This window comes from Hippoglossus stenolepis, chromosome 15, assembly GCF_022539355.2.
Source record: "Hippoglossus stenolepis isolate QCI-W04-F060 chromosome 15, HSTE1.2, whole genome shotgun sequence".
Taxonomy (NCBI): domain Eukaryota; kingdom Metazoa; phylum Chordata; class Actinopteri; order Pleuronectiformes; family Pleuronectidae; genus Hippoglossus; species Hippoglossus stenolepis.
The window spans coordinates 14,503,832-14,528,680 of NC_061497.1; the positions used below are offsets into that span (position 1 = coordinate 14,503,832).

Consider the following 24,849-nt stretch of genomic DNA (forward strand, 5'->3'; position numbering starts at 1 on the left):
AGAACCAGTAATGACACTAATTTTGGGTTGTAGCCCTTCAAAAGATACAAAATAACTTGCTGTCTGTATCTGTTAAGATGCTGCCAAACTCTCACCAGAGGCTGTCAAAAGATGTGTACTTCCCCAAACAAGCCACATGAATATATTTGAACCGTATCTCCCCTCATTAGCTGTGGTGTTAAAGAGACTGTCAGGCCGTCTATGAAAAAACGCTGCAGCCACCCAGCAGAGAAATATATGGCTTTACCAACTCAGCACTTCTCTGTGCACACACATTGGTGTGTTCGAGCGCTACAGGGCACAGCTACAGCTGCAGTCATCTGACTCGGTTTAATTAGCCTGGCAGAACTGATTAGCTGTGAGCAGGACACACACACACACACACACACACACACACACACACACACACACACACACACACACACACACACACACACACACACACACACATGGCTGAATTAACAAAAGAGATACAAGACCCTCTTCAGAAATCCCTGAGCCATGCCACGCCTCGCTGAGCAACTCACACACACACACAGACCCACACACACGCTACGGATGCTATGTATATGTCTAGTCACTGCAAATTGCTTGTTGTGTGTGAGCCGGTCTGTCTGACGTCTTGCCAGTCGACAGCTCACTTCTCCTCCCGTTTGGTACCTGCCCAACTTTGTCATGTTTTCCAAACACTTTTCAGTTTTTCTTACATTTTCTGCTTAAAGATGCATGTCCCCCCCCCCCACACACACACACACTTTCTGTCTTTGCTTCCCTGCATTTGATCTCTCTCCTTCATCTTTGATTCTCTGATCCTTGCTCTTTGATTCTCTGACTCTTAAGTTTCCCTGTTAGGCTGTCACCTCTTTTCTTCCCCTCTCATCCGTAAACCGCTCACCTGACATAACCTGGCAAAGGCTCACAAACTCGCAGAGTCGCAGACAGACTGTTCCAGGAAGTGTTTCCTGTATGACGTGTATCCTGCTCCGTGTTTTGCACGCAGATCCCACACCAACATGCACAGAGTTGCAGTAAACAGCCCTCAGAGGTGCTAAATGCAGAAAAGCATGTTAAGTTGTGCTTCTACAAAGTACTATGTCCTCATTTTTATTGTAAAATATGCTTCTAGACCACTGCATAGCAGATGTGTGGAGAAAATGGCATCATGTTGGTGCCCTCCCTTCTTTTCTTTTTTATCTCTTTTAATCTTTTTATATTTTTGGTCTGTTTTCGCCTCCGTCTGGCTCGTTTGTCTGAGCAAATTTATTCTATTTATCTATTCATTTGAGTTATTTTCTGTCACAGACCCACCAGATAGTGACATCTGTGGTCACCCAGGTTTCATTAGATGTTATAACTCAGTTGATTTTTGCAGAACATTCTGTCTTTTTGTTCCTCACTTAGATCAGCACACTGACATTTTTTCTTGTGCTTAACTGGTATTTTATATCATTTACAGTCACAGATTATTCACACACACACACACACACACAGACATGCTCAGTCGATCTCCCTATCAATCCAAACATCCATCCATCTATCCCTGTCTTTCTTTCTATCCGTCCGTCTCTCTTGTGTACACAACACACCTCTGAAGGCAGGGCTCCATGTGCTTGCCTCCGATTGGCTGCAGTGTAAAAAGATGATGTCATTCCTAGGCGGGAGGTGCGTATCGTTTCACATACACACACACACAGAGGAGAGAAAAGGGATCCTGGTTCACAGCAGCAAACAGAATGAGAGTAAAAATGGGAGCAGAGAACGAGGAGGCGGCTACTGTAGATGGATAGAGCAGAAAAAAATGTTACGGCTAATTTCAGGCAAATAGGATGAAGGACAGAGAGGGTTTACAAACACAGAGTGAGGGGGGGCAAGGGTCTTAGCTGAATGAGAAGGGGGATAAGATGGAGAGAAAAATGGAGAGGGGGAGAAAGATCCTCCCCTCTCTGAAGTGTCTGGTCTTCGGAGCTGCAGGCGTCTTTCCTCTGCCAGAGGAGAATCAGTCTCTCAAATAAGCAGACAGCTTGTTATCTTTTTTTCCTCTGCGTTCACTTCACCCCTCCTCTCTCTCATCTTTCTCTCCACATCGCCAAAAATAGAAAAGGGAATGTACAAATTTGACTTTTATTTTTGAGATAAATGTTTTGTGTATCCAGAGAAATCCTCTAATAATTGATGATTTAAAACAAAGGAAAACATAATAAACATAAACAATCATTGTTTCAGGTCACGTTCTTCTTCCCACTTTTCTGCTCCATTTGCTCCAAGTAAAGGGATTGTGATTCCCATTAAGTATCGATTTGGTGATTCAGTAAACACTTTAAGTTGTCACGGTTTAATATGAATGTTATTTTAACTTCAAATGGCTTCCAGGTGTTTAAAAAAAAACTCACTTTTTGAACATGTTTATCTTGATCTTCGATTTAGATGTTTTATTTCAAAATCACCAAATCAGTGCTGACTGAGATTAGGGATTGGGATAAATGGGATTGGGGAAATTGTAATGGGTTGAAAATCAATTTGGGAGATACTTTTATATCAGTCTAACTTTCTTGGGTGACATCCTTCATTTGACGCGTGAAGTGGGGCACTCAGAGAATCCGGCTGCAGACTTCCCAGTATTTTTGCCCAGCAGCATATAACTGTATTATAGTGATTTATCTCTTTCTTGTACGTCAAATCCTCCAGACGCGGGGGGCTTTTTGGAGGGGGGGGGGAACCCATTATCGGCACGTGCTATTGTGTCATGTTCACATTTGCAAAAAAAAACACTGCCACCGTCTGTCCTTGTATCTGATAGAAGCTTTGTGATTTATGCTCCCCCACCTCCTTTTTTTTATTTTGTAATTTATGCGGCACACTCACAACGAGCAGGGGGGGGTTGCCTCAATACACTCAGCTTTATGTTACCAGCAGATCAATAGAGATGCTCCCTCTCTTTCCCCCCCCATCTCCGTCTTTTCCATTCTCTCTATCTCTCTCTCTTTCATCCACATCTGCCCAGAAGCCAATCCATCTAATGCAGTTTCCCCCTGCTTGCTCTTGCTTCATCCACACCACCTCCCATCCTCTCTCTCTCTCGCTCTCTCTCCCTCCCTTTCCCTCTCCCTCTCTCTGGCTGCACAGGTGATGTCATTCTTTTTCAGCTGGATTCTCCTCCCTCCCTCCCTCCCTCCCTCACTCTCTCCTCCGTCTCCCATTAGCGGCTGGCTCTCTACAGAGCAGCATACTATCCACACTGGGTTCTCTCTCCGCGAGTGGGAGAGGGGAGGAGCAGTGCTGGCGCGAGGTGTGAGCATTAACCGGGGGGACGAGAGCTCGAAGCCGGGGGTACGGGAGCGGGATCTTCAATCATGGACCGTGCGCACCGCTGGAGCTCCGTAGACAGATAAAGAGTTTGCAAAGAGACAGAGAAAGGAGTTTGACAGACGTAGACAGTGAGTGAGTGAGCAGAGCAGGGCTGCAGAAAAACGATACAGGCTTTTTGGGGAAGTGAGAGGTGATTGTTGCATGACTTCAAACCAGGCGAGAGGCTTCTTCCCAGGGGGCTGCAGATGCACGGACAAGCTCCTCTTTTTTTTTACCCAGTACTGGCTCATTTGTTGAAGACGGGAAACCCGTGCTTCTTTGAGGAAGGAAAGTGAATATAGAAGAAGATGACAGATTGAGTTTCTGCATCTAACTTTAAACTTAATCTACTTAACTTGGATTTTAAATTGGATCCTTTTTTGTTTTTTAACTGCAACCTCCTCCTCCTTTGGGATTAATTTTGAATATTGTGCAGCGTCGCAGTATTCAAGGTTTGTAAGGAGTGTTTCAAGCTTCCCTGTTGCAGTTCCTTTGAATGCTTTAGAGGGAAAGCCTTCATATGAATGGATCTGCCTTGACTTTATTTCTCCTGCTGTAGTGACATCATCTAGCTTTATTCTGCCTGTTTCTGTCTAAGCGACACTGAGGATTTTTAAAGAATCCGCCTCTGGACAATTCTCTTACTGGCATCATCCTTTGCCTTCCTCCTCTTTTGCTCCTTTTTTTTTTTCTTCATCTCTTGGTGAACGAGGGGAAACTTCCCCTCGCTGGCAACCTCCCTCCCGTGGAAATGGCTTTCCTGGTCCGTTGCTATGCCAACTGCTTGCAGCCGTGGTCCTCCAAAGTAAGCGATGTCGTAATCCCTTTCCTGGCCAGTGCCTCTGGTTTAGGATGCTGCTGACTGTGTGTGTATCTGCGCGTGTATGTGTGTGTTACTGAGAAAGAGAGACGGTGGGGGTGAGAGAAAATTATTTATATGCATATGACGTATATTTTTTGTTTTTGTCCGTTTAGAATCATATGCGCGCTTTGCTTCGTTTCTTTCAAATGATTCTTATTCTGGAAAAACAGTGATATTCACAACTGCTGGTCCAATGCCCAATCTGTCTCCAGTCCTTAAACTGTAAGAGGATGAATTTCAAAACTAAAAATATCACCTGCATAGTCTTGTGACAGAGTAGTTTACATATTCATACTCTGCCATTACTGAAGAACGTTGATATAATGAAGATATAGGTTGTTTTTTTGGCTTTGCACCAATGTTTTATTATTCATCACAGCTGCAACAAGATCGCTCTGTACTCTGACTGATTTGATGTTTTTCCAAAAAGGACATTTGGAAGCCACATGCTGCTGTGGCTATAGATGATATTTATTTTAAATCGTTTTTTTTACTTTGGTTGACAGTATTGTATTTGGGGTAAAGCTCACAAATGATGGGATCAAAGTTGGGAAGAAGGTGGCACAGTTTATACCATATAAGTCTAGAAAGAAATATTAGTTTATGAAATTGATCAAAGCTAGCAGTGACCGTGTAATCTGTCTGTTTCCCCCCAGTAGTCAGTAATGGACTGGTAATGATGTTGCCTTGTGTATAATTAACAGTTCAATGACCTAGTTGCTCTGAATAATCCGTCGGAGTTGGCTCAGCCTCTGCTGTTCATCATGATGATGCAAGGCAAGCAACAACTGCTCGAACACGTGTTCTTGTCTTTTATGGATTCTTGCTTTTTTGTTTATTCTATTTTCTAATGATCAAACAAAAGGAAGGAATGATTTTTTTTTTTTTATCGTCCCAGTGGCAGCGTGCCAGGACCCCAGCTTGTCCCAGTGAAATGACAGTCAGATTGATCCCAATGTGTCTGTCTCTGAGGGAGCATCTGTCTGGGTCCTGAAAGCCTCCGAGATGTTTGTCTTCATTATGTCTCTGTCTATGTGTCTGTGCGCACACGCATGCTTTCAGTAGGATAAGCAATAATTAGGTCTCTGGAGATTAAGGAGTTAAAGAGAGAAGATGTTCAGTAGAGATATCACATTTAATCTGTAACACGCACGGTCAAAGAACTTAAACACCTTATTGCTTGTATTCATTTCGCTCCAGCTCTTGTGGATGCATGTTATTCATAAATCTCTCACTGTGTGCAAGGGATGAATGACACAAGTTTTTCTTTCACAAATAGGACCTGACTATACTTCGCCGAGACTAGATTTTTTTCGGCTTATATTGATATTTGTGAGTTAAGAAAAATCTTATAATTTATTATACAATTACTTAAACATGTGCATATATTAACTTTTTTATGTTTTTTTGAAGGATGCAAGGAAACGTTGCACCAAGATGATATACTGGGATATTTTCGGCTGCAACTAAAAAAATATTTTCATTTTTGATTAATCTGTTTGATCAGTCAGTTTAGTCTATAAAAAAATGATTGAAAAACGCCTGTTGAAACCCGACTTTATTTCTTTATATAGAGTAGCTTGTTTTGTCTAAATACCAGTCCAGACCCAGTAATCTATTAATTCAATGTCACATTTATCATGTAAAAAAAAATGACAACAGCAACATCTTCTCACGTACTCACATATCGAGAAACTGTTCTAAAGGGGTTGCCAGTTCATTTTGTGTCAATCAAGTAATAGTATCAGCTCTACGAAGTAATGAAGACATACAGTAGTTTGAAAATGAAACTAATATCTATCTTTGACATGCTTGTATCAACATTTCTTGCTTGGTTTATCAGCTGCCACATACTGTACATGAACACTCATCTGTTGCGGGTTATTTCCAGTCTAGTTACTGGGATTCAGAGCAGCAGAACATTGTCAGTTTTTCAAATCTTAAATCTTAATCATCCATAAATTGGGTTTTAGTTTAATCACATATTTATATCAATGACATTTTAGGCATTGATTAAATGTTAGAGCTCCGGTTTCCACAAAGCTTCTTCATCTCTGCTTTTCTTAACATGACGTATTGTCTCTGTGTGTTATTACTGCTCCATCTGTGCTTTATGACTCCAGTATCTAATTTATCTTCCAGTCCGCAGTCACCGAGGTTTCATCAAGCACGGCCTGTTTGAAGTCTGTAGTTAATTGGTCGGCGTCCGCGATGAGCCCACCTTTACCAAAGGTTAATGAAGTTTCCCTCTTCCTCCTATTAGGTAACATGTGCTGTGTCTGGAGGTACAGTAGCAATTAAAAAGCACTGCAGTGAGGTTAGAGGGAGGAGAAGCAGATTGGAAGACGGAGAGAGTCAGGGTGGTCTGCAAAGGGATTTAAATCCTCTGGAAAGGTTTAGTGAATTCATTCACAGGGATCATGAGGTATGAAGGGGTGAGGAGAGGAAGAAAGACGAGGAGCTAACTTTGAGTGTTGAAGGGAAGAGAAAGAAAAGTAAAAAAAAAAAACACGAGTGACTAAAACCTGTGAAGCAGTGATTTTTATTCCATGAGAGGTTTTCACAGTTTTATCATTGACTGCCTTCTCAGAATAGCAGCCAATTATTTTCTCTAGAAGTTGGTCTCTTTACTTTTGGCTGGTCTGAGCTGGCGGGGATTGGTGATATTATTCACTGCAGTGATGTTGGATTCATCTTGAACGAGAAAGCCTCTCAGTGGAGCACAATTCTCTAAGAGCAAACAATCCTAGAGATCGGATTTCCCTTAGAATTCCCTCAGCAAAGTGATAAAACAAATTACTGGATCTGCACCAAAATTGTATGTGTTCTTCTATGGACTGTGCCCCATCCCTCCACCAAATGTGGTTCAGTACCTACTGATGAAGTAGGAGTAAGACGTCTTCTTACTTCAGTATTTCCTACAGCCTTGTTTACCACAGACTTAAACATTTTCTGGAGTTTGCCTTTAACATATCAATAATGCCGCAGGAGATTGTCCATTCACAACAACTGGAAATTTGCCTCAGCATTCAGGGGAGGGGTGGCGCCTTGGTAGAGCATGCAGGAGGTAGAACATGGCGTATTTTGATGTTTTTTTGTCAGCCAATAGCTCTGAAGTCTTGTTTTGTCTTTGTTTTCTCTTTTGGCATCTTCTACTTGTATGCCTCCTATTTTTGGATTTTTCCATTTTAATGTCCGTCACTTGTAACATCATCATTAGACCAACTCTGTGAATTTCTGGACGTTTTCCTGCTGTATTCTCACCTGAGCATGCCATTTTCTGGACATTTTACTCAGGGGCTCGTAGGAAACTTTCTGGAAAAATGTCTTGAGCAACTGACTCAGACATTTGCGTTCTCACACACAGCCCCTCCAGAACATTTCAGGAAAATGTCTGAAAGCAGATTTAGAGAGGAACCATGTAGACTGAGCTGCTACGGAAAATAAACAGTTTATTTTACCGTTCAGGCTCCTTTCTTCCACACTACTGTTGTATACAGCAGCACTCACCAAACAGCATGCCGTACTTCTTATTTCTGACGTCAGTGTTCAGTTATTGAAATATTGACTTTGTGGTTGGAAATTTGGCTTCAGATGACAGACAGTGTAATGTAGGCCAGTGGAGCCGCTCTGTGGGACCAGTGGAGCTTCTTTATCTCAGGGGGGGCTGAGCAGTTACAAGGTCTAGATTTATTTTCGTCTCCAATAAACAACAGAGGATTTGAAAAGGGAAGAAGACTGTCTCGTCTTAAGAAAGCAGTCAGCTGCCGTCTTTAAGAGGCTTTTAACTTCTTGCTCACATCATCATTGTTTTATTGTGTTGTTTGTGGGCGAACTGTCCCTTTAAATCATGTCCTGCTCATCCCGGCAGAACCTTGCGTCCTATCGCTGCTGGAAGACATGTCAAAATGTTCTGCTGCTGAACTCTCTGACCCCTCCAGCTGCCTACACGGGACCTGTTCTCTACCGCCGAGCTTCCTCATCTACTTTTTCTCTCACTTGCTCTTTATTTATCTCTTTTGCTCTCACCCCTCTGTTTTTCTAGTGAGGACTTCCTGCTGTCTTTCCTCTTTCCTTCCTCATCTAGTCTGTTTTTAGGCAAGGCCTCTTCCATCCACTACTACATCTCCTAGTCTCAGTCTCTCCTCTCTCCTTCCCCATCTATTATTTAAACATCAATAATGGGGCCTGTTGTTGTTGTTGCCAGGCTGATGCTGCTGTTGTTGCTGCCCTGCTGGGCTGTACCCTCGCTCAACTGCTGCTTCATGTCTTATAAATCAAACCAGCTCCCACTAAAACCATCTGCATCTCCACATACCCAGCCTTTGCTCTCCGCCTCTGAACCCAACACCACCTATTACGTATTATCCTTCCAGGCAGATCTGTTTTGGGTAACTGGATGTTTCATTTTGGTCGCCTTTTAATTGCGTCATATCCGCTTTACCCATGTGGCCTTGTCTGTGTCTGCTGTAACTTCCGGGGCAAACAATGTGTGTAGAAGGAACAACACACTGCTAGCCACTTTGCCAGTCAGCCATTCTTTCCTTCCACTGTTTGTACTGGTCACACGTTATGGATCATGATTGTTCGCTGACGTTTGCTGCACATTGTGTTGTCGAAGGTCTTCGGGTAAAGCGCAAATGATCCCACGCTGCTTCATGACATCATCAAACTAGGTCTTTTGCTGTTGTTCAGTAGAAAATTGCCAGTTTATATTGGTCTTTTAAGAAATTGCTACTACTTCTCTGCTCAAGGGAAATTCTATAAATCATAGATGTTATTCTTTTCCCATCATCACTCATATCTAAACACATTAGCTTTTGTTTGAAATGAAGAGGTAGAATTTTTACTGAAACTGAACGAGACTGAAACTAGTTGTAGAAATCCCCCTCTGCGGGCTGCAGAGTCCCCTGGCTGACTGCAGCGGGTAAAGACCCGGGTTGATCCAGGCTGCTGCCTCTGCTTCCCCTTAGGGATCAATGGACCTTGCTGAACATTGGCATAATCAGTGTGCATGGACCCACGCTGCGTTGAATAGTAATGGAGCTGGGAATCATTGGTAGGGGAGAGCTACAGTGGGATGATGGATTCAGTGCCAGGGCAGGAAGGGCAAGGCGAGGCATGGCAGGTCGGACAGGTGGGCAAAGTGACAGGCATATTTAAACAAGTGTCTCAAGGTAATCCAAAGTAAAACAGTGTGTATTCATACTCGATCCTACCACTTACGTTAAGGCTCATTTGACAAGTAATTCCTGAGGGTATAAAGTACAATTTGAATGACAGAAGACATTTTAAAGTAGACAAAAAATAAAGCTCTTCACTTCACTCATCAAAACAGCCAAACGCAGTATTTAATTCAAAGAACAGATACTGGCCAACCATTCACCATCAGAGGGATAGATAGCTACATTAAACTGTTGAACCTCTATCGATTGGAATAAGGGGATTAATTATTCTTTGGTACAGTCTATTGACCCCTTTTCCCTGTGCCGTGGCTTCATGCCCAGGTCCTGCTCGCCTCACTACATGTTAAAAGTCAGGATGAAGATAACACCTCAAATAATCACCATACTGATTGTAATATAAAGATTGAATGAGCTCATTTTTGGCAATCTATTAAAATCAAGAGAATGAAAGTATCAAACATATATGTGGTTGCATTTGTTTGCTAATGATTGGAAAGACTTTTCCTTGTACATACGTACTTATTCAAAGCAATTCTTTATAAGCATTGTTTTATGTTGTAATTGAAGGGTTTAAGGTATATCAATCATATATATTTCACTATTGCAGATCAAAACAACTCCTAGTACATGCAAATGAACCACTTTAAAAAAAGAAGAAGCCATTTTGAATACTGATGGAGGCCAGTGCCGTCATGGTTATTGCACCCTGTTGTTATCAAGAAGCTCCAAACTGAATAAATAAGCAAGAATAATAGATATTCTGGTTTATGAGACTGAGTGTGTCTTTGTTGAAATAAATGTAAAGTTGGACTAGGAAAAAAAACAAAAAAAAACGTACACCTTATTTACGATCTTTGCTGCAGTCAACAGGTTGTCGTAAGAGAAGTCGTCCATCACACTTTGTCATCCTCTGTATCATCAGATCAGCAGATGGAAACTGCAGACGCCATTAAAGGAATATTAGATAGTTGCACCGTGGCTCCCCTGGTACCTAAATATGTTGACATAACCACTTTTTCGTGCACTAAGAGGATGACCTTTGCCAGGTGATGTAATGCCACAGCTCCTTCACATTGGCCTTGGCACATTCGCTCTGACCTCAGCCCCTCAGACAGGCTGATTGATGAACTGATAGCAGTCACACGGGGTGTCAAGGTAATATGGCCTCAGAGGCCAGAGAGATGGGGGGTGGAGGGGTGGGCAACACTATTGTTGCCTCTGACTGAAAGGCAACATTAGGGAAAGAAAGAGAAAGGGCTTTTAGCATGCCGAGGGAGGTCTAGGATATCAAGTGCACAGGAAGTAGGGGCGATAAAGATCGATATGAGCTGCATTAGGCCAGACCATGCCCAACTCCCCCCCCCCATAAGTCATACATTACGATTCAGCTCTAAACAAAAACACACATTGTTGTGTTTTTTTTTCTTTTCCACGTTCATTTGTTATACACAATTAAGTCCCTTTGTAAGCATGGAAGAAAATATCTTGAAAAATAAAACCGAGACATCATCATGTGTAGAATAACAATTGTGTTAAATTGACCATAAAAAGCAGCTTTGCATTTCGATAAACAACTACGAGACAAAAGCAGGCAAAGTGTGTATTGCTCAAAAGCACACAGTCTGCAATCTTTGAGTCATACATCTCTATTTCACATATTTCCAGGAAACATGTTGGCTACAATTCTTAACCGTCATCTGGAATCATTCAAATTTTGCCCAGTATAAATACCTAAAAAAAAATGCATTTCCTTAAATTGTATGAGAGCATCAATTCCTGTCAGATTTTCTGGTGCAGACAAAGTTCACTTCACTCAACTGGCACTTGCTTGCCTGGTAGATTACCACACTTTACCTTTTTGGCACAGTATAACACAGCAGCACTGTTTGGTGGTTTCAATGGGTGCAGTGATATAAAAGCATCAGTGCAGTCTCCTGAACGGGGTAATAACTGTCCATTATGTATGATAGGCTGAAATTTAAGAGTGAAGGGCCCACTCATTCAGGCCCTGTACGCATTAAACATGCCCAAGCAACATTACTGGACTAAATGGACTGAGAGTGAGGCTGCTCATGTGGAGACCCACTCTGCCGTTTGTGAGCGCTCAAACACACTCTCACACACACACACACACGTCATAGGTCACCTTTGGGGATGACACATTGACTTTCAACAATTTCCTGGACAACGACTCTAAACCTAACCTTAACCACTCACCCAAATATCTGCTTTGTCCCAACAGGGGACACAGCTTTTGTCCCTTATTGGATAATCTGTCCCCACTTGACTGGCTTTAAGTGTGTTATTTGTCCCCAAAGGTAGCCAATGACACAAATACACAAACACACATATGCCCGTCTCTCTATTCCCCGCATTCCCTAGCCCCTTACCCTAACCCTAACCATCACAACTAAATACCTACCACTGACTCTTCCCCTATTCCTATCCTAATTCTAACCCTAACCCTAAAATCAAGTCTTAACCCTCAAACAGGACCAGCCAAAATGTCCTCACTAAGTCAAAATGTCCTCACAATGATGGTTCTCAAACAAGATTGGCCCTCACAACTATAGAAAGAAAGCACTCGCTTACACACACACACACACACACACACACACACACACACACACACACACTTACACATCTTAGTGATGATATTTAAACCACCCATGGCCCCCATCCCCCAATTTTCACCTTCTCCCATTATCTCACTGCTATTGATCGACACCCCCTCCTCTGCCTGCACCAAAGAGCCTTAAGGATCATTTTCATTTCTAAATATGAGATGGGGATGGATGGGTGATTTCTCTGCAGCTGTTTGTTAATTGAGAAAATAAAGAAGACAGACAGAGCGTGTGTTTGAAGCTGTGTGGTGTTCCTGCAGGAAAGCAAATGGGATCAGGCAGGAAGGAGCTGTTTCATTCATTGTTTGAATTCATTTGCTTATAAATATATTTTTTTAATTTTGCAGTTTGCAGAGTTACACAAACAAACAGCAAAGACGAAAGGTTAATTGGAAATATCTGCTTTCAGATATTATAGCATCACACTGAATATTCAAGCAGACGTGCATCTGCATCATGTTGAGACATCTTGTCAGCAGCATAGAACGTTTACGTCAAAACAAGACAAACGATTATGAATTCAGACCATAGCACATTTCGGCTCATATGGAGAAGTTGCTCTGATTTCCTTTTGTTGTCGAGAGTAGATCTTGTCAGGATAATAACAAAATGTCTGATAAATGTGGGAGCTCGGGATTAGGGTGAGGTCAGTGTGGGCACACAAAGTTAATTTCCTGTCCTGCCATTGGTGCAGATTTTATTCTCAGCTCTGTCTGGACTGAGGTGAGTGGGTCAGCTGAGTGGAACAGGGTCCAACATTAACAAAAACACAGCAGGAGAACAGAACGGCAGGGTGGGGCCGCCCCTCCACCCGGCCCCCAGGTCAACCTGTAGGGGTGCCACGGACCCGCTGCATGTGTGTGTGTATGTGAAGTTGTGTTGATCGGGCTGCAGGGCAGGAAGCATCTGTTAACAGAGGGGAGCCAGAAGGTATGTGTGTGTGTGCATGTTTGTGCGTGCGTGTGTGTGTGTGCATGAATACATTTGTGTCAGTATTAAAGCCAAGTGTTTAGCCCTTCCTTCTGTATCCGGCAGACCTGGCCATGGCCCACCTTCCTCAGGGGCCCAGACAGAGACGCCTTTCAGCTTCCTGAACACGCACACACACAAGAAGGTTGATATGGAACACAAGTTCACTTTGAGAAACCACACATGCCCTCATTAAACTTTTCTGAAGACCAGTCTTTTAACCCAAGTATTACTTTAAATCAATCACATCAAAATCAAATATAGATCCTTCATCATACCACCAATATGTTTCCTTGCTGTTCACCCGGAGCAGAAAGATGAATTATAATGTTGGGAGCAAAAAGATGAATGAGCGAGAGCGAAGACGGATGGCGAAGAAAAGGCTGAATGATAAAACATATAATCAACTCAGCTGGAGGAAATGATGGATTATATTTGCAACATCAGACAATCCATTAAATATTTAAACATGTAAACTTGATTAAAAACTGTTTATTTTATTCTAACAAAGTTTAAACTCCCCTCACTTCCTTTTTTTGTTTACCCTGAGAATGTCCTCGCCCTGCAGGTGTTAAAGCAATTAGAGGAGGGCAGAGATCTGCGGCAAATATTCCTTTCAGAAATATCAAGTTGAAACACACAAACACCATCAACAACATCAGGAATTTCCACTGAAGCCTGGCTGTAATACCATCAGTCTTCCACAGAAGAACACTTAACTCTGCACGGGTGCTGACCCAGGCTAATTGCCTTCTTCAATGCGTGAGCCGTCTGAAGAATGAAAGGCTGGTAAAGACTGTCTGACATGAATGAGCAGGCAGCCAATTACTAAATCCAATAAATCCAAACTGGTGGGAGTTTACGTTGATTATGAGAGGGGGGCTTAAATAACCATTGTTGTTATTACAAATTCAAACATGTGATTTATCAGGATGGTATTAATAATCAAAGTATATTTTGTTGCAGGATGATGATGAAGGCAGATTATTTTTGGCTGTGCACACCAGCAGACACGCAACTAATGGCTTGTTAAGGACTTGAAATACAAAGTTTGGACTTCACTTAGAACTGATTACATGTCTTGATTGTCTTGACTTCACTCAGGACATCATAACCAAGACTTGAAACTTACCTGTGACTTGCTAACCACCGACTCCTACGTAACACTCCAGGCTATTTCAACCCTTTTCCAGTGGAAATATACACATTCAGTTCATTTTCCAAATAGAATGGTACTCAGTAGAGCACATACCTCAGCCAAGGCCAAACTTTTATGGATTCTTTCTTGGCTCATTTCCCATCCTTTCAGCAAGTTTCGTGATAGTCCGTTGAGGCGTTTTTTTGGTAAACCTGCTCACACACTAACCAACCAAGAATCATACAAATTGACAGGAGTAAAAACATAACCTCCTTGGCAAAGGTAATAGAATAATAAAGATGATTCAGGACTGTGATCTCCGAATGTTTAATTTCCGAGCAGAGACACTCGTGCACTCAAAATCACTTGCACACACATTGTACGCAGAGTCCATTGTTTGGGTTAATCCCTGTATTTGGTTATACATTACAACGCACACTCTCCTTCTCTTTACCCTTTCTCCTTCCATTTCTATTTACTTCCCTTGTTTGTCTTCTCTTCCTCTCCACCCTGTGTCTCCCTCTCTACATCTCTCTGTCCGTCATCACTCTCAGACAACTGGGGCAGAAGTCACAGGCCTTTGGCAGTGGTAGACAGTGCCATTCAGCATCCCCGTCTGTCACAATACTGGCACAGCAAAGTGTGAAAACTGCCAACTAATGGGTCTTTATTCGCCGTAGATGCCTGCCAGCCAACTTCTATCCCGGCTAAAAGACTTGCCAACCAATGACTGTTGAACCTTGCACCTCCCAAACCGGCACCTGCCAAATTACAGGCCGCAGTTAGTTTTTTTCATAACTCAATTTAAAATGTGTTTAGGGGAGAATTTTCTTGGAAATATGTTGCTATGCAGAATCCCTGTTTTGTACTGGAAATAAAGAGGGACGTTTTTTCTTTCAAACTGTCCCATTCTCAGCTTCCAACCATCTCATTCTGCCTTCCAAATACTTTTTGAGCATTGAAGCTGTTTTATGTGTGATGATTAAAAAGCTTTTTTTTGCAACAATAATAGAAGCAGCATTGTGCCTCCTCAGTAATGTGTGCGTTGCTGCTTGGTGCTGTTTCCTTAAATATAATCTAATCTGTCTTCAATTTGCATTGAGGTTAAAATGCTGTTTTCTCCCTGTGGAAAGCAAGTCTAGTTCTTAAAGGGGCACTCCAGAATTGTAGTCATGCAAATCTATTTCAATTGTGTGAAAACAATGGTGAAAATCAAAGCAGCAAAAAATCTTGACTTTTCGTGCCAAGTACTAGTCACGCCCCCAAAATCGTCCCCTGGATCCTAAATTTCTCACAAAGCAACCTGATTGCATCTTTCATTACACAGTCTCTGCCTGGTCAATTCCCACATCAATCAAGCGTCACACCCTCAGGTTTCTAACTCAGGCTTCCATATTATACATGTTGACTTCAGACTCAGTTAGTGGAAAACAGAAATCCAATCAGTAAATGAAAGAGAATGATATATTTTACAGGATAAATTCAAGAATTTCAATTAATCCATAATTTATCCCAAATAAAATATCAAAAAAACAACATAAGTGACCATAATGACCAAATTTAATTTTCTAATTAACTTTGTTTCATTAAATGTAAAGAAATCAAAATTCAACCAGAAATTCCAAGACTTTCTTTCCCTCTCTGCAGACACACTAATTCAAACCCTTGTGGAATAAGTTACCACTGCAGTACAACTAACAGCACAATATGTTCACTGCGTGTCCTAAAGCAAGACATATTTTATTTAGCATTTATATTCCATTATTTACATGTGAGTTTTTCGTCTGGCAACATGTTTAATCCAAAGTGTTGTGCCAATAAACCAGATTAAATTGAAATAGAAATGTAAATTGAGATAGAATGCGTGTCGTATGTTTATCATGCCATCTTCTCTGCTTTACAACATTGGAGTCTTCATCTCTTCATATCGTCCTTTGCTATTTTCACCCTCTCTGTCTCCCTCTCCTCTCTCCCCCCTCTCCTCTCTCCCTCTCTTTCTCTGTGGCATGTCTGCTTTTGCAGTTGTCACCTCCAATTCCAACTTCAATTCATTACATCTCTCCTTGCCCCAGCTGGTGCAGTCTCTCTCTCTCTCTCTCTCTCCTCTCTCTCTCTCTCTCTCTCTCTCTCTTTCTTTCTTTCTTTTTCACACACAAACTCACTTACTCACAGCAAAGGTGCCAGAGTTATGGTAGTCTGGACGACTGAGGTTTAGAATTGGATTCTCCAGAGAGCATTTCAGACATCTTTTCTTCACCTGTTCCCCCTCTTTCACCCCTTACCGTTAGTCCTATCTCAATTATATGCTCTGCCTCCCTCTCTGCTACTCTGCTACTTTTGTGCTTGTGCACACATATGCAAACACACACACACACACACACACAATCCTGTCTCAATCAAATGCTGCACTTTGCCTTCCTCACCGTCTCCTCTTACGCTCTTTCCTTTTGACTCGCGCTCTCCGTCTCTCTCGCTCATATTCACATCAGGTCTCTGTGTTTCCCTCCCATCTCCATCTGTCTCCCTGCACTGGATCTTAATCCAGTCGTCTGTGGACCTACCAGTAATGGAGTCGAGTGTGGCTATGTGCTGCCTGAACCTATTCAGAAAGCTCAGTGTATGTTTTACTGAAAAACTCTGTCACACATTCTCGTATGTGGAATGTGTGTGTGTGTAGGTAGGTTAAAATTATTTGTGTATTCATATTCATGTATTTTCCAGTCTATTGCTGATGAAAGTGTGTTTCACGACACTGCTACCCTCTTACAACATTTGACCAAACTAACTGTGGCCTCAGTTGATCAAACGTTTTTGCAATCCCACATAATCTAGAGTCAGACCAGCAAAGCCAATGTACTCACTTGGCCCCTCTGATCTCACTTCTCTTAGCTACCTTTGATGCAGAATTACATGTGAGAAGAGAAATGAGGGTTCATGCAGTTAGGAGAACATATAACATACATGGAGGCTAAAGTAGAATGTGGCAGAGTGAAAGACTGAAGTTGTGACTGGGAACGTGGAGACTGGAGAGTGGATTTAATAACCGACAATGAAGGCATGGATGAGATGGGTCAGAGAGAGGCAATGCAAGAGACTGTGCAGCTCATGGAGCAGAGAAAACCAGCAGAAATCCCACTCAGACATCAAGTTAAGCATTGCATCAAAGGAAAGATTGATAATTTATGCTGCTGTGAGACAGTGGCGACATTGTCTCTTCGTGAGGTGAACTGCTGCCGTCTGCGGTGTGGTTTCTGGGGTAATAATGTGGCCTGGGAGCCAACTCGACACATACTGACAGCTGTTAGGAGCAAAGACAGACGTTAACAGCCAAGTCCTCCTGCTTTCTGTGTAACTATGCACTGAATCTATATGGGGAAGAACCCGGCTCTTACACGTTAACTTGTCACCTCTCAGTTTCCTGGTGATGGTGATGATGATACTGACAACTTATGCGAGTCACTGTGGGGTTGTCTTGCATGAACATTGTAGTATTTCATAAATGAGATGATGTTGTGTTACTTGCCACTTTGTCACTGCTGACATCTACAGGCTGAGCTTGTACATGTCTGATACCCCCACATGTGACCTCACTATCCAATGCCATTTCTCTTTGTATTCAGCTGTGGGGTTATGAGTAGTGTATAGCTGGTCTAAAATAGGATTTCACTATTATTTTCAGTCAGTAGAAACGAGCTGACAATGTGGTCATTCTTTTTTATGAGGGATTAATGACCCTAGAGTTCCTATAATCCTTTATAGTTTTTATAGCACAGTTATTCTTTTTTGTATGTTTTCAGTTGATTCGTTTAGTGTTCAACCAGGGATGGTTTTCCTTCCTGAGGTTTTTACATTTGTTCACACAGCCACCAGTTCTATTTCATTTACAGTTTTTATATCTCCCTGGATTTGTTAATAAAAGGACATGTAAATGGCAATTACTGTCGCGGATTAGAGTGTGGATATCCGACCCTACTAGATTTTATGTGCCTGTAATCAGGGAAAACATCGGGCTTGGGATTGTGACACTAAATTCTGAACGCCTGTCGGGCTCGGTTAGTTTTCTCTCGGGCTTAGCGAGGATCGGACAGAAAACTGCAGACCCAGTCACACTCTATTGCGCACCCTTTACTGTACAATTAAACAATCCCCTTTTCTCTTCTATTCTGTCATATTGTTATTTCTTGGCAAATCCAACCACATTGTCTTTTAATATTCATTGTCATTGTTTGTTGAGCCTTGCTTAATTACCATCCTCATCGGAATTCATTCATACCGCATTTTCTTTAATTACTTTGCTTAGCCATTTGTCCCCTTTATTATTCATCTTAATGTATTGTTGTCTGTCTTTCCTCTCTGCTTGTTTATTTCTCTCATTTTGTGTCTTGGTGAAAACACTCCGTCACTGTATCCTCTTATTCTCTTCTTTAAGCAGCTCTCTCTCTGTTCTTATCTCTGTATGTTTCTCTTTCTCTCTGACTGGCAGTGGTCTAGTAAACTCCCTGGTGTTTCCTGCCATGTTGTCACTAAATGCCGTCTCTTAAAACTGATATTGGACCATGCCTTTCACCTCCATCCTCGTGTGCCTCAATGGTGTGGCCCCCTCTGGAGCCCCTAGCCAACTAATTCCAAAATATCATGCTTTACAGGCAAGGACATTGAATTATTGTACATTTCCTAAAACCTCTGCACACATTCACCTCCAATCCAGTAAAGATCATCCCAGCACTAAAATGTTTATTTTAGGTGTCTTGTCTGTGCAGCCAAATGGTCAGTCTGGGCTTTATAGCTTCTTTTATCACTGGGGAAATAGTTGAGAGAGAGCACTCAGGCCCACAGCTAGTTAATGTCATTGTTACAATTGGATGCAATGAGTGAAACAGAGGTTTGTTTTATAGAAGACGGAAAGAGAAAATATGGCCTTAATTAGTTTTGACCGCTGTGTGTTGCTTTCAGTCTGACTCACCAGACGTACACTGAGTATAAGATGCCATTGGTCACATAGTTCACAGCGCATTCTCTTCTCTATCTGTGTCCCGAAAACGGGAAACAACAACATGCACCAGTGACATCGACTTGACCAAACAAACTGATGGTTTCGTAGATTTCTGCAAAAGCCACATACAGTAAGTTATCTGTGGTTTAAAAGAGATGAGTGAGCTTCTCCAGAACAGAAGTACAGGCAGTTTCCACCTCTCAGGCACCGATTATCAAATGATGTTTGTCTTTTTTATCAATAAAAGGCATATCACAGAGTCAACATGTCTTTTTGTGGCTTTTTTGCAGGGAATGTAGCATTTTACTAATGTTCCACCATTCTCAAGCAAATATACAGGGACTGTGCCTTTTAGAAATGTGAGTTGGTCTTCAGAAAGAAGAATGTTGTTACAAAGTTGAGACAGCAACCATTTGAATGTTATTGTTTACTTCCTGATTGAGACTATGATCCTTTTGTGCTGTAAACTGCTATGAACTATATGACATTTTGTCATGTCTGAAAAATAAACCCTCACTATCATTTAGATATAGTAGTTTTATTATAGCCACAAATTCTACGCCAATGTCCCAGTGGCTGATCTTATAAATGAACAACACATAATGTTAAAATGGTGTTACAAACATAAACAGTGTTATTGCAAAAATAATTATCTCTATAACTCGTGTCACACTGAATTGCTCGGCCCGGCTGTGTCCTTTGTCTGTGACATTAACCAATTATTCATAAGCTGCCTAACTAGGTGATATAATTATGATCTCCAGGCTTCGTTCCTCATGGATTCTTATCCCCGTTGGCTGCTGCATCTTTTTTGGGCTCACATGCGTATTATGAGAGACGGTAGATTGATTTCTCTGGAGTTAATCGCACTCTGAAAGTGACCGGTGTTGTGAAAGCTCGGTGTGTTTGACTGTGACATTGACGTTTACCGCCAGCTTGATTCATCCATGATTGTGGCGGCTCATTGACATGATAGACTTGTGCAGCTGAAGGAACCGTGCACATTCATATTTAATCTGCTAACTCTCATTCTTAATGCATGAGGAGTATGGGAGACCCCGTCCGGCCCCTCCGCCTCCCCTTGGCTCGGCCCACTGGGAGAGGGAATGAGGGGGGATTAGAGCAGGATTAAGTCTGTGGTGTGAATAGGAGCCAAGAGGCCACCGCAATTATTCACTTCCCTCACCCGACTTACCCCTTCCCTCATGAAACCCCTCCATTTGTCATCACCATATTTCATTCTGGTGTGACCTCCAAAACACAACCACACATTGAACTTGTCATAACCCTGTCATATTTGGGTGGAACCCTGCGTCTCTAACCTTGAACTCATATCCACTGTCTTTTCTCACTGAGGAATTGAAACACATTTTACAGGAGCTATACATCTATAATCACAAATGTTTTTCATTCAGGGTTGTCCAATATAGGGAGGAATCAGATCCACAGGTGACACTTGTTTGTCTACTCCAACAGCTTGACTCACTGCTAAATGCCTCAACCTGAACCTATAGCAATGTAGACATCTAAGGTGTATTTAATAGTTTTTAAGAAGAGTTTCTCTGATGAACTGTGGCTGAGGGACGGCAACACAAACATTGGATTTTGTACTAAAATCATATTTTTGAAGAACTGGAGACTGTTCAAGCCAAATTCAAATATCTTTATTTATCCGTTAGTATCAGTGGCTATCATACACATATATTGCAACAACATACAGCGTAAAAGATACAACATGCAATTTCCAGAGAGCAATCGACAGTTCTTATAAGGGTTAGAGTTAGCATTTTGTTCATCATGATTAACTCATTCAGTGTTATTTATCAAATTTCCTTAGAGATCTGGGACCTTAAGTCCAATCAATTGGTCATTTACCAAGTTTTTTTCAGTATCCTCTTCATGTGTGTTTTGTTTGTGTTTTTCATGAATGTTTCCCTGCACCCCGATTTGTCCCATTAGTTTCTGTCTCTATGTGGACTCTGGTGAATGTGTTAAATGGATGCAGGGTGGGAGCTTCATCATCACTGGCTTGGATAAGTGCTCCATCACGCCAAAATCAATAAGTATTTACCCGTGATAAAATTAGCAATCACTCTCCGTCCCCGGCGTCTCGCTTTTTCTCTCTCTCTATATTCACATACCAACACAACAAATTAGCAGTGAACTGCGTTGGTCACCAGGAAGCTGCAGGAATGACAGTATGGAATTCTACTTGTTTAAATATGCGATGGTGAGTCATTTAGTCAATAAAACCAACAGTCAGGACGAGGCGTTGCTTGCGGTTCGATAAAAGAGAAACAATGCATTACACAGCCGTGCCCGTACTAATGGATTTCACTTAAATACTTCTTCAGTCACAACTTAGATTAACGTGTGCGTGCGTGTGTGTAAGGGTTAGTCTTTGGACATTTTGAAAGAAGAAGGGGGTATTAGGGGCACAATGTCAGATATACACATTTTATGGCAGCGTGTAACATAACTAAAGAATAAATGGCTTCATTAGAAATCGCACCCAGAATTGCTATTGCTTCACCACAGTGCTTAACTCCACATATTATGTTGTGTGCTTTCTCTCATTTCTGGCTCGGAGAAGGAGGTGGACATGTACAAATTGACTCAAACCTAAGACATGAGGTTGTCCCGGACTATAAAAATAACTTAATGAATGGTGGTAATGCAATATGTATATGTTTTAAAAATTAGTTAATCTTGGGTATATAGCGGTAACTAATAGTAAACAATTATTGTGGATACCCAACCTAAAAATCCCTGATATTGTGTAAATCCATTGTACATGAATACATTCAAGTGTCCCCCCTTGAAGAAGCCACACATTAAGAACAAGCCACTGAACTTCTTGAACTCCACCCCACAACACAGTGTTTCCCTGGGGGTCCGGGCAGCCGCGGGGGGTCGTACAATACAACAGGCCCATTAGAAGAGAGCAGTGAGGGGACAACACCCCCAGACTTGACGTCTTTAATATTGCATGTTGGCTCCGTGGTTCCTCGCTGCCTCAGCTAGTTTCCATGCTTCAGTTTGGCTCGGTGCAGCATTGGATGTGTTGGATGTGACGATGGAGGTGTGCTGTAGGTTTGCTCGGTGTCGCAGGAGAACATCCTCTCTCACCTTGACGCTGCCCCGATCCAAACTGGTAGGACGTGAGAATTAGAGTCTAGTCTAGAGCAGAACTACATTTGTTCAGCTGCTCAGGAAAATCTTGCTTCATAAGAAATCTTTCTCTACGTACTGTTTGAAGTGGGAACCGTTGTTATCCTTTAGTTATCCTTTGATTCACATCTATCCTACATAGCTGCAGTAGATCATTTTTTATTGCTTTACAGTAGTGAAAAATTTAGATAATATAATGCACGTTTTTTCCAACATGATATTGATACATTTTGGAGTCTGGACTTGACTTTTGATTGACCTGTGTCTAGTGTTTTTGAATCTCTCTCTTTTTCAGGGAGGAACTTGTGGGTTTTGTACTATTATTCCGACTAAAGTGTACTGTGTCGTGTATTTGGAGTTTCTTTTATACATGTAAATCTATCTTGAGGTAGACTTAAATACTTTGTTGAGACAAATTACTGACAAAATTGAGTGGATTCTTGTAGATTTTTTTGCTAGAATCACATGTCACTAATCTAGTGATTTTGTAGATTTTTTTTGTTAAATGATTGTTGGAAAGTTGTTTGACATGGCTAAAGATTGCACATGATGATGATGGTGTGTGTGTGACTGTGAGTTGTCATCTAGCACATTTTAAAATAATTACTGAAAACCTGACTGACTACTTTCATTCTGTGTCTTAGGGGTTTTATTTCAGCTGAAGTGTCTTCACCTCCAGCAACTTCATGTTAATCATCTCCGAGTATAACATCTGAAACCAGCTGTGGCTTACAGGCTTAGAAAAAAAGTGTGTGTGTGTGTGTGTGTCGAAGCACACTGTATGTTTCTCTCTGTTGAACTTGTATCGTCCCCAACCTCTATGTAACTCGTCTTCTGTCTCTCTGCCACTTCCTGTCTGTCTGAACAGCTTCCTGCTGACCTCAATAAGATGCACCTAACAGACCACGCCCACCAGCAGGTGATGCACATGCCTCCCAGCCAATCAGGATGCAGCATCGCCAGCGACTCGGGGAGCAGCAGCCTATCAGATATTTATCAGGTATGAACCAAACCTCATATCTTGATTAACTGTTTTTGCTTTTTAGATTTTGGATTGGTTGTTTTATCTTTCTTATATCTTTATTTTATTTGATCTATAATATCTGATATTGAATTGAATATTTATATGAATCATATTTATATGACCTCCTAAAGCTCCAGCTTATGTTTTTCAAGTTTGCTGTGAGTTTTTTTGCCATAGTTCTTTCTCTCTGTGTCACATATGTCGAGGTGGCATCTTCACCCAGGAAGTTTATTGTATTGGTACAATGTCAAACATGGATCCAATCCAGGTTGTTGAGGTGTCGTGCTTCATCTCTTTTTTTTTTGGGCTACATCTTGCCCCATAAATTGCGTTTTTGTAAAATCCTGTTGGTTTTACAGTGAAAAAGAAAGTTTTTGATGCCTGGAAAAGAAAGTTTTTAATCTTCCTTGCCACTCTTATTACATTACCTACTAAAAAGTAAGGAAGCCTGTCCAATCCAATGACAAACCCCAGTCTACTGTAACCCTTCCACCACCACACTGTGACAACATCTGGTCTCTGGCAAAAGTGTCTGTCTGATGTTTGATTCTCCCGCAGCTTGACTTGCTCCAATTCCGTCTGTCTCACTGTCACTCATCTGTCAGCCCACCTCCCTCCCAGCTAATTATTGGGCATCGGTCGTGCATCCCGGTGATGCGTCTCCCTCTGCACTTCCTGCAGCAGGAGAAAGGTCACATGCAGGAAATGAACCTAACCTTTCCGGGCCTGTCTATACGTGTGCTACAGGTATAGAAGCTGTAACATCACCAGGGCAGCTGAGTTTGTAACGATCTTTCTGCAGGTTTTCCGCTCAGTCTGGTTCTTTGGGTTCTATGCAGCGAAAAATAAGTAATATGACATCCAGTGTACATCAGTTATCTAGTTAATGTCAATCACAAGGTTTTGGTTAATCCAAAATGGAATAACAGGCATCCGCAAATGACACACTCAAATAATGACGAGAAACATCCCTTTTTTCTATCCAATTTTTGGCATTACTGGCAGACCCCAATACAGTGTCACCTAAAGTTTGAGAAAGCATTGGAATTATGCAGACCTTTGAACTCATCTCATTTTAATATAAAGTCATTTATTTTTTCAAATCTGTTTCCTTATTGTTCATGCTCCAACCCTTGCTCTCCGTACTGTCAGTTTCTTTTAATGTCGGCAAACTAGGAAGCTTATTCTATAGCTGCATTTATCTTGATGCAGAAAATGTCTATCTTTATTGGTTTTAACATGAAATAAAGAAAGATAAGAGCACCTGATTAGGAACTTTATAGATAAGTAAACCTAGGAAGATGAATATGGAAAAGAAATAGATGTTTACAGCAAAAAACATTAACAACTAATTGATACATGACCCTGTGTCCATACAGTGAAGTGTTACTATTAAACACTTCATTAAGACTCGAGTATGGGCTTTTTAGGAATGTTTGACCATATAGTTCCATACTGGCCTCTATAAGCCTCTGCTCTCTTTTTCACTATAATTCAAGAAGCCTGCCCAGAATCTATAGAGGATTGAAAGTTTGTC

At 41.6% G+C, this 24,849-nt stretch overlaps 1 protein-coding gene across 11 annotated transcripts in view; it reads left to right on the plus strand.

The window, feature by feature from the left end:
- Positions 1-24,849, plus strand: part of rapgef6 (Rap guanine nucleotide exchange factor (GEF) 6) — a 138,126-nt gene that overhangs the window by 63,460 nt on the left and 49,817 nt on the right. For 10 of the 11 annotated variants that reach the window (XM_035177908.2, XM_035177911.2, XM_035177909.2 and 7 more), the window contains one exon: positions 23,157-23,288. In XM_035177908.2, the coding sequence (XP_035033799.2) occupies positions 23,157-23,288 (132 nt within the window). Of the gene's footprint in view, positions 1-3,221; positions 4,151-23,156; positions 23,289-24,849 lie in introns of those variants that run through there. The other variant, XM_035177915.2, reaches the window with a different exon arrangement.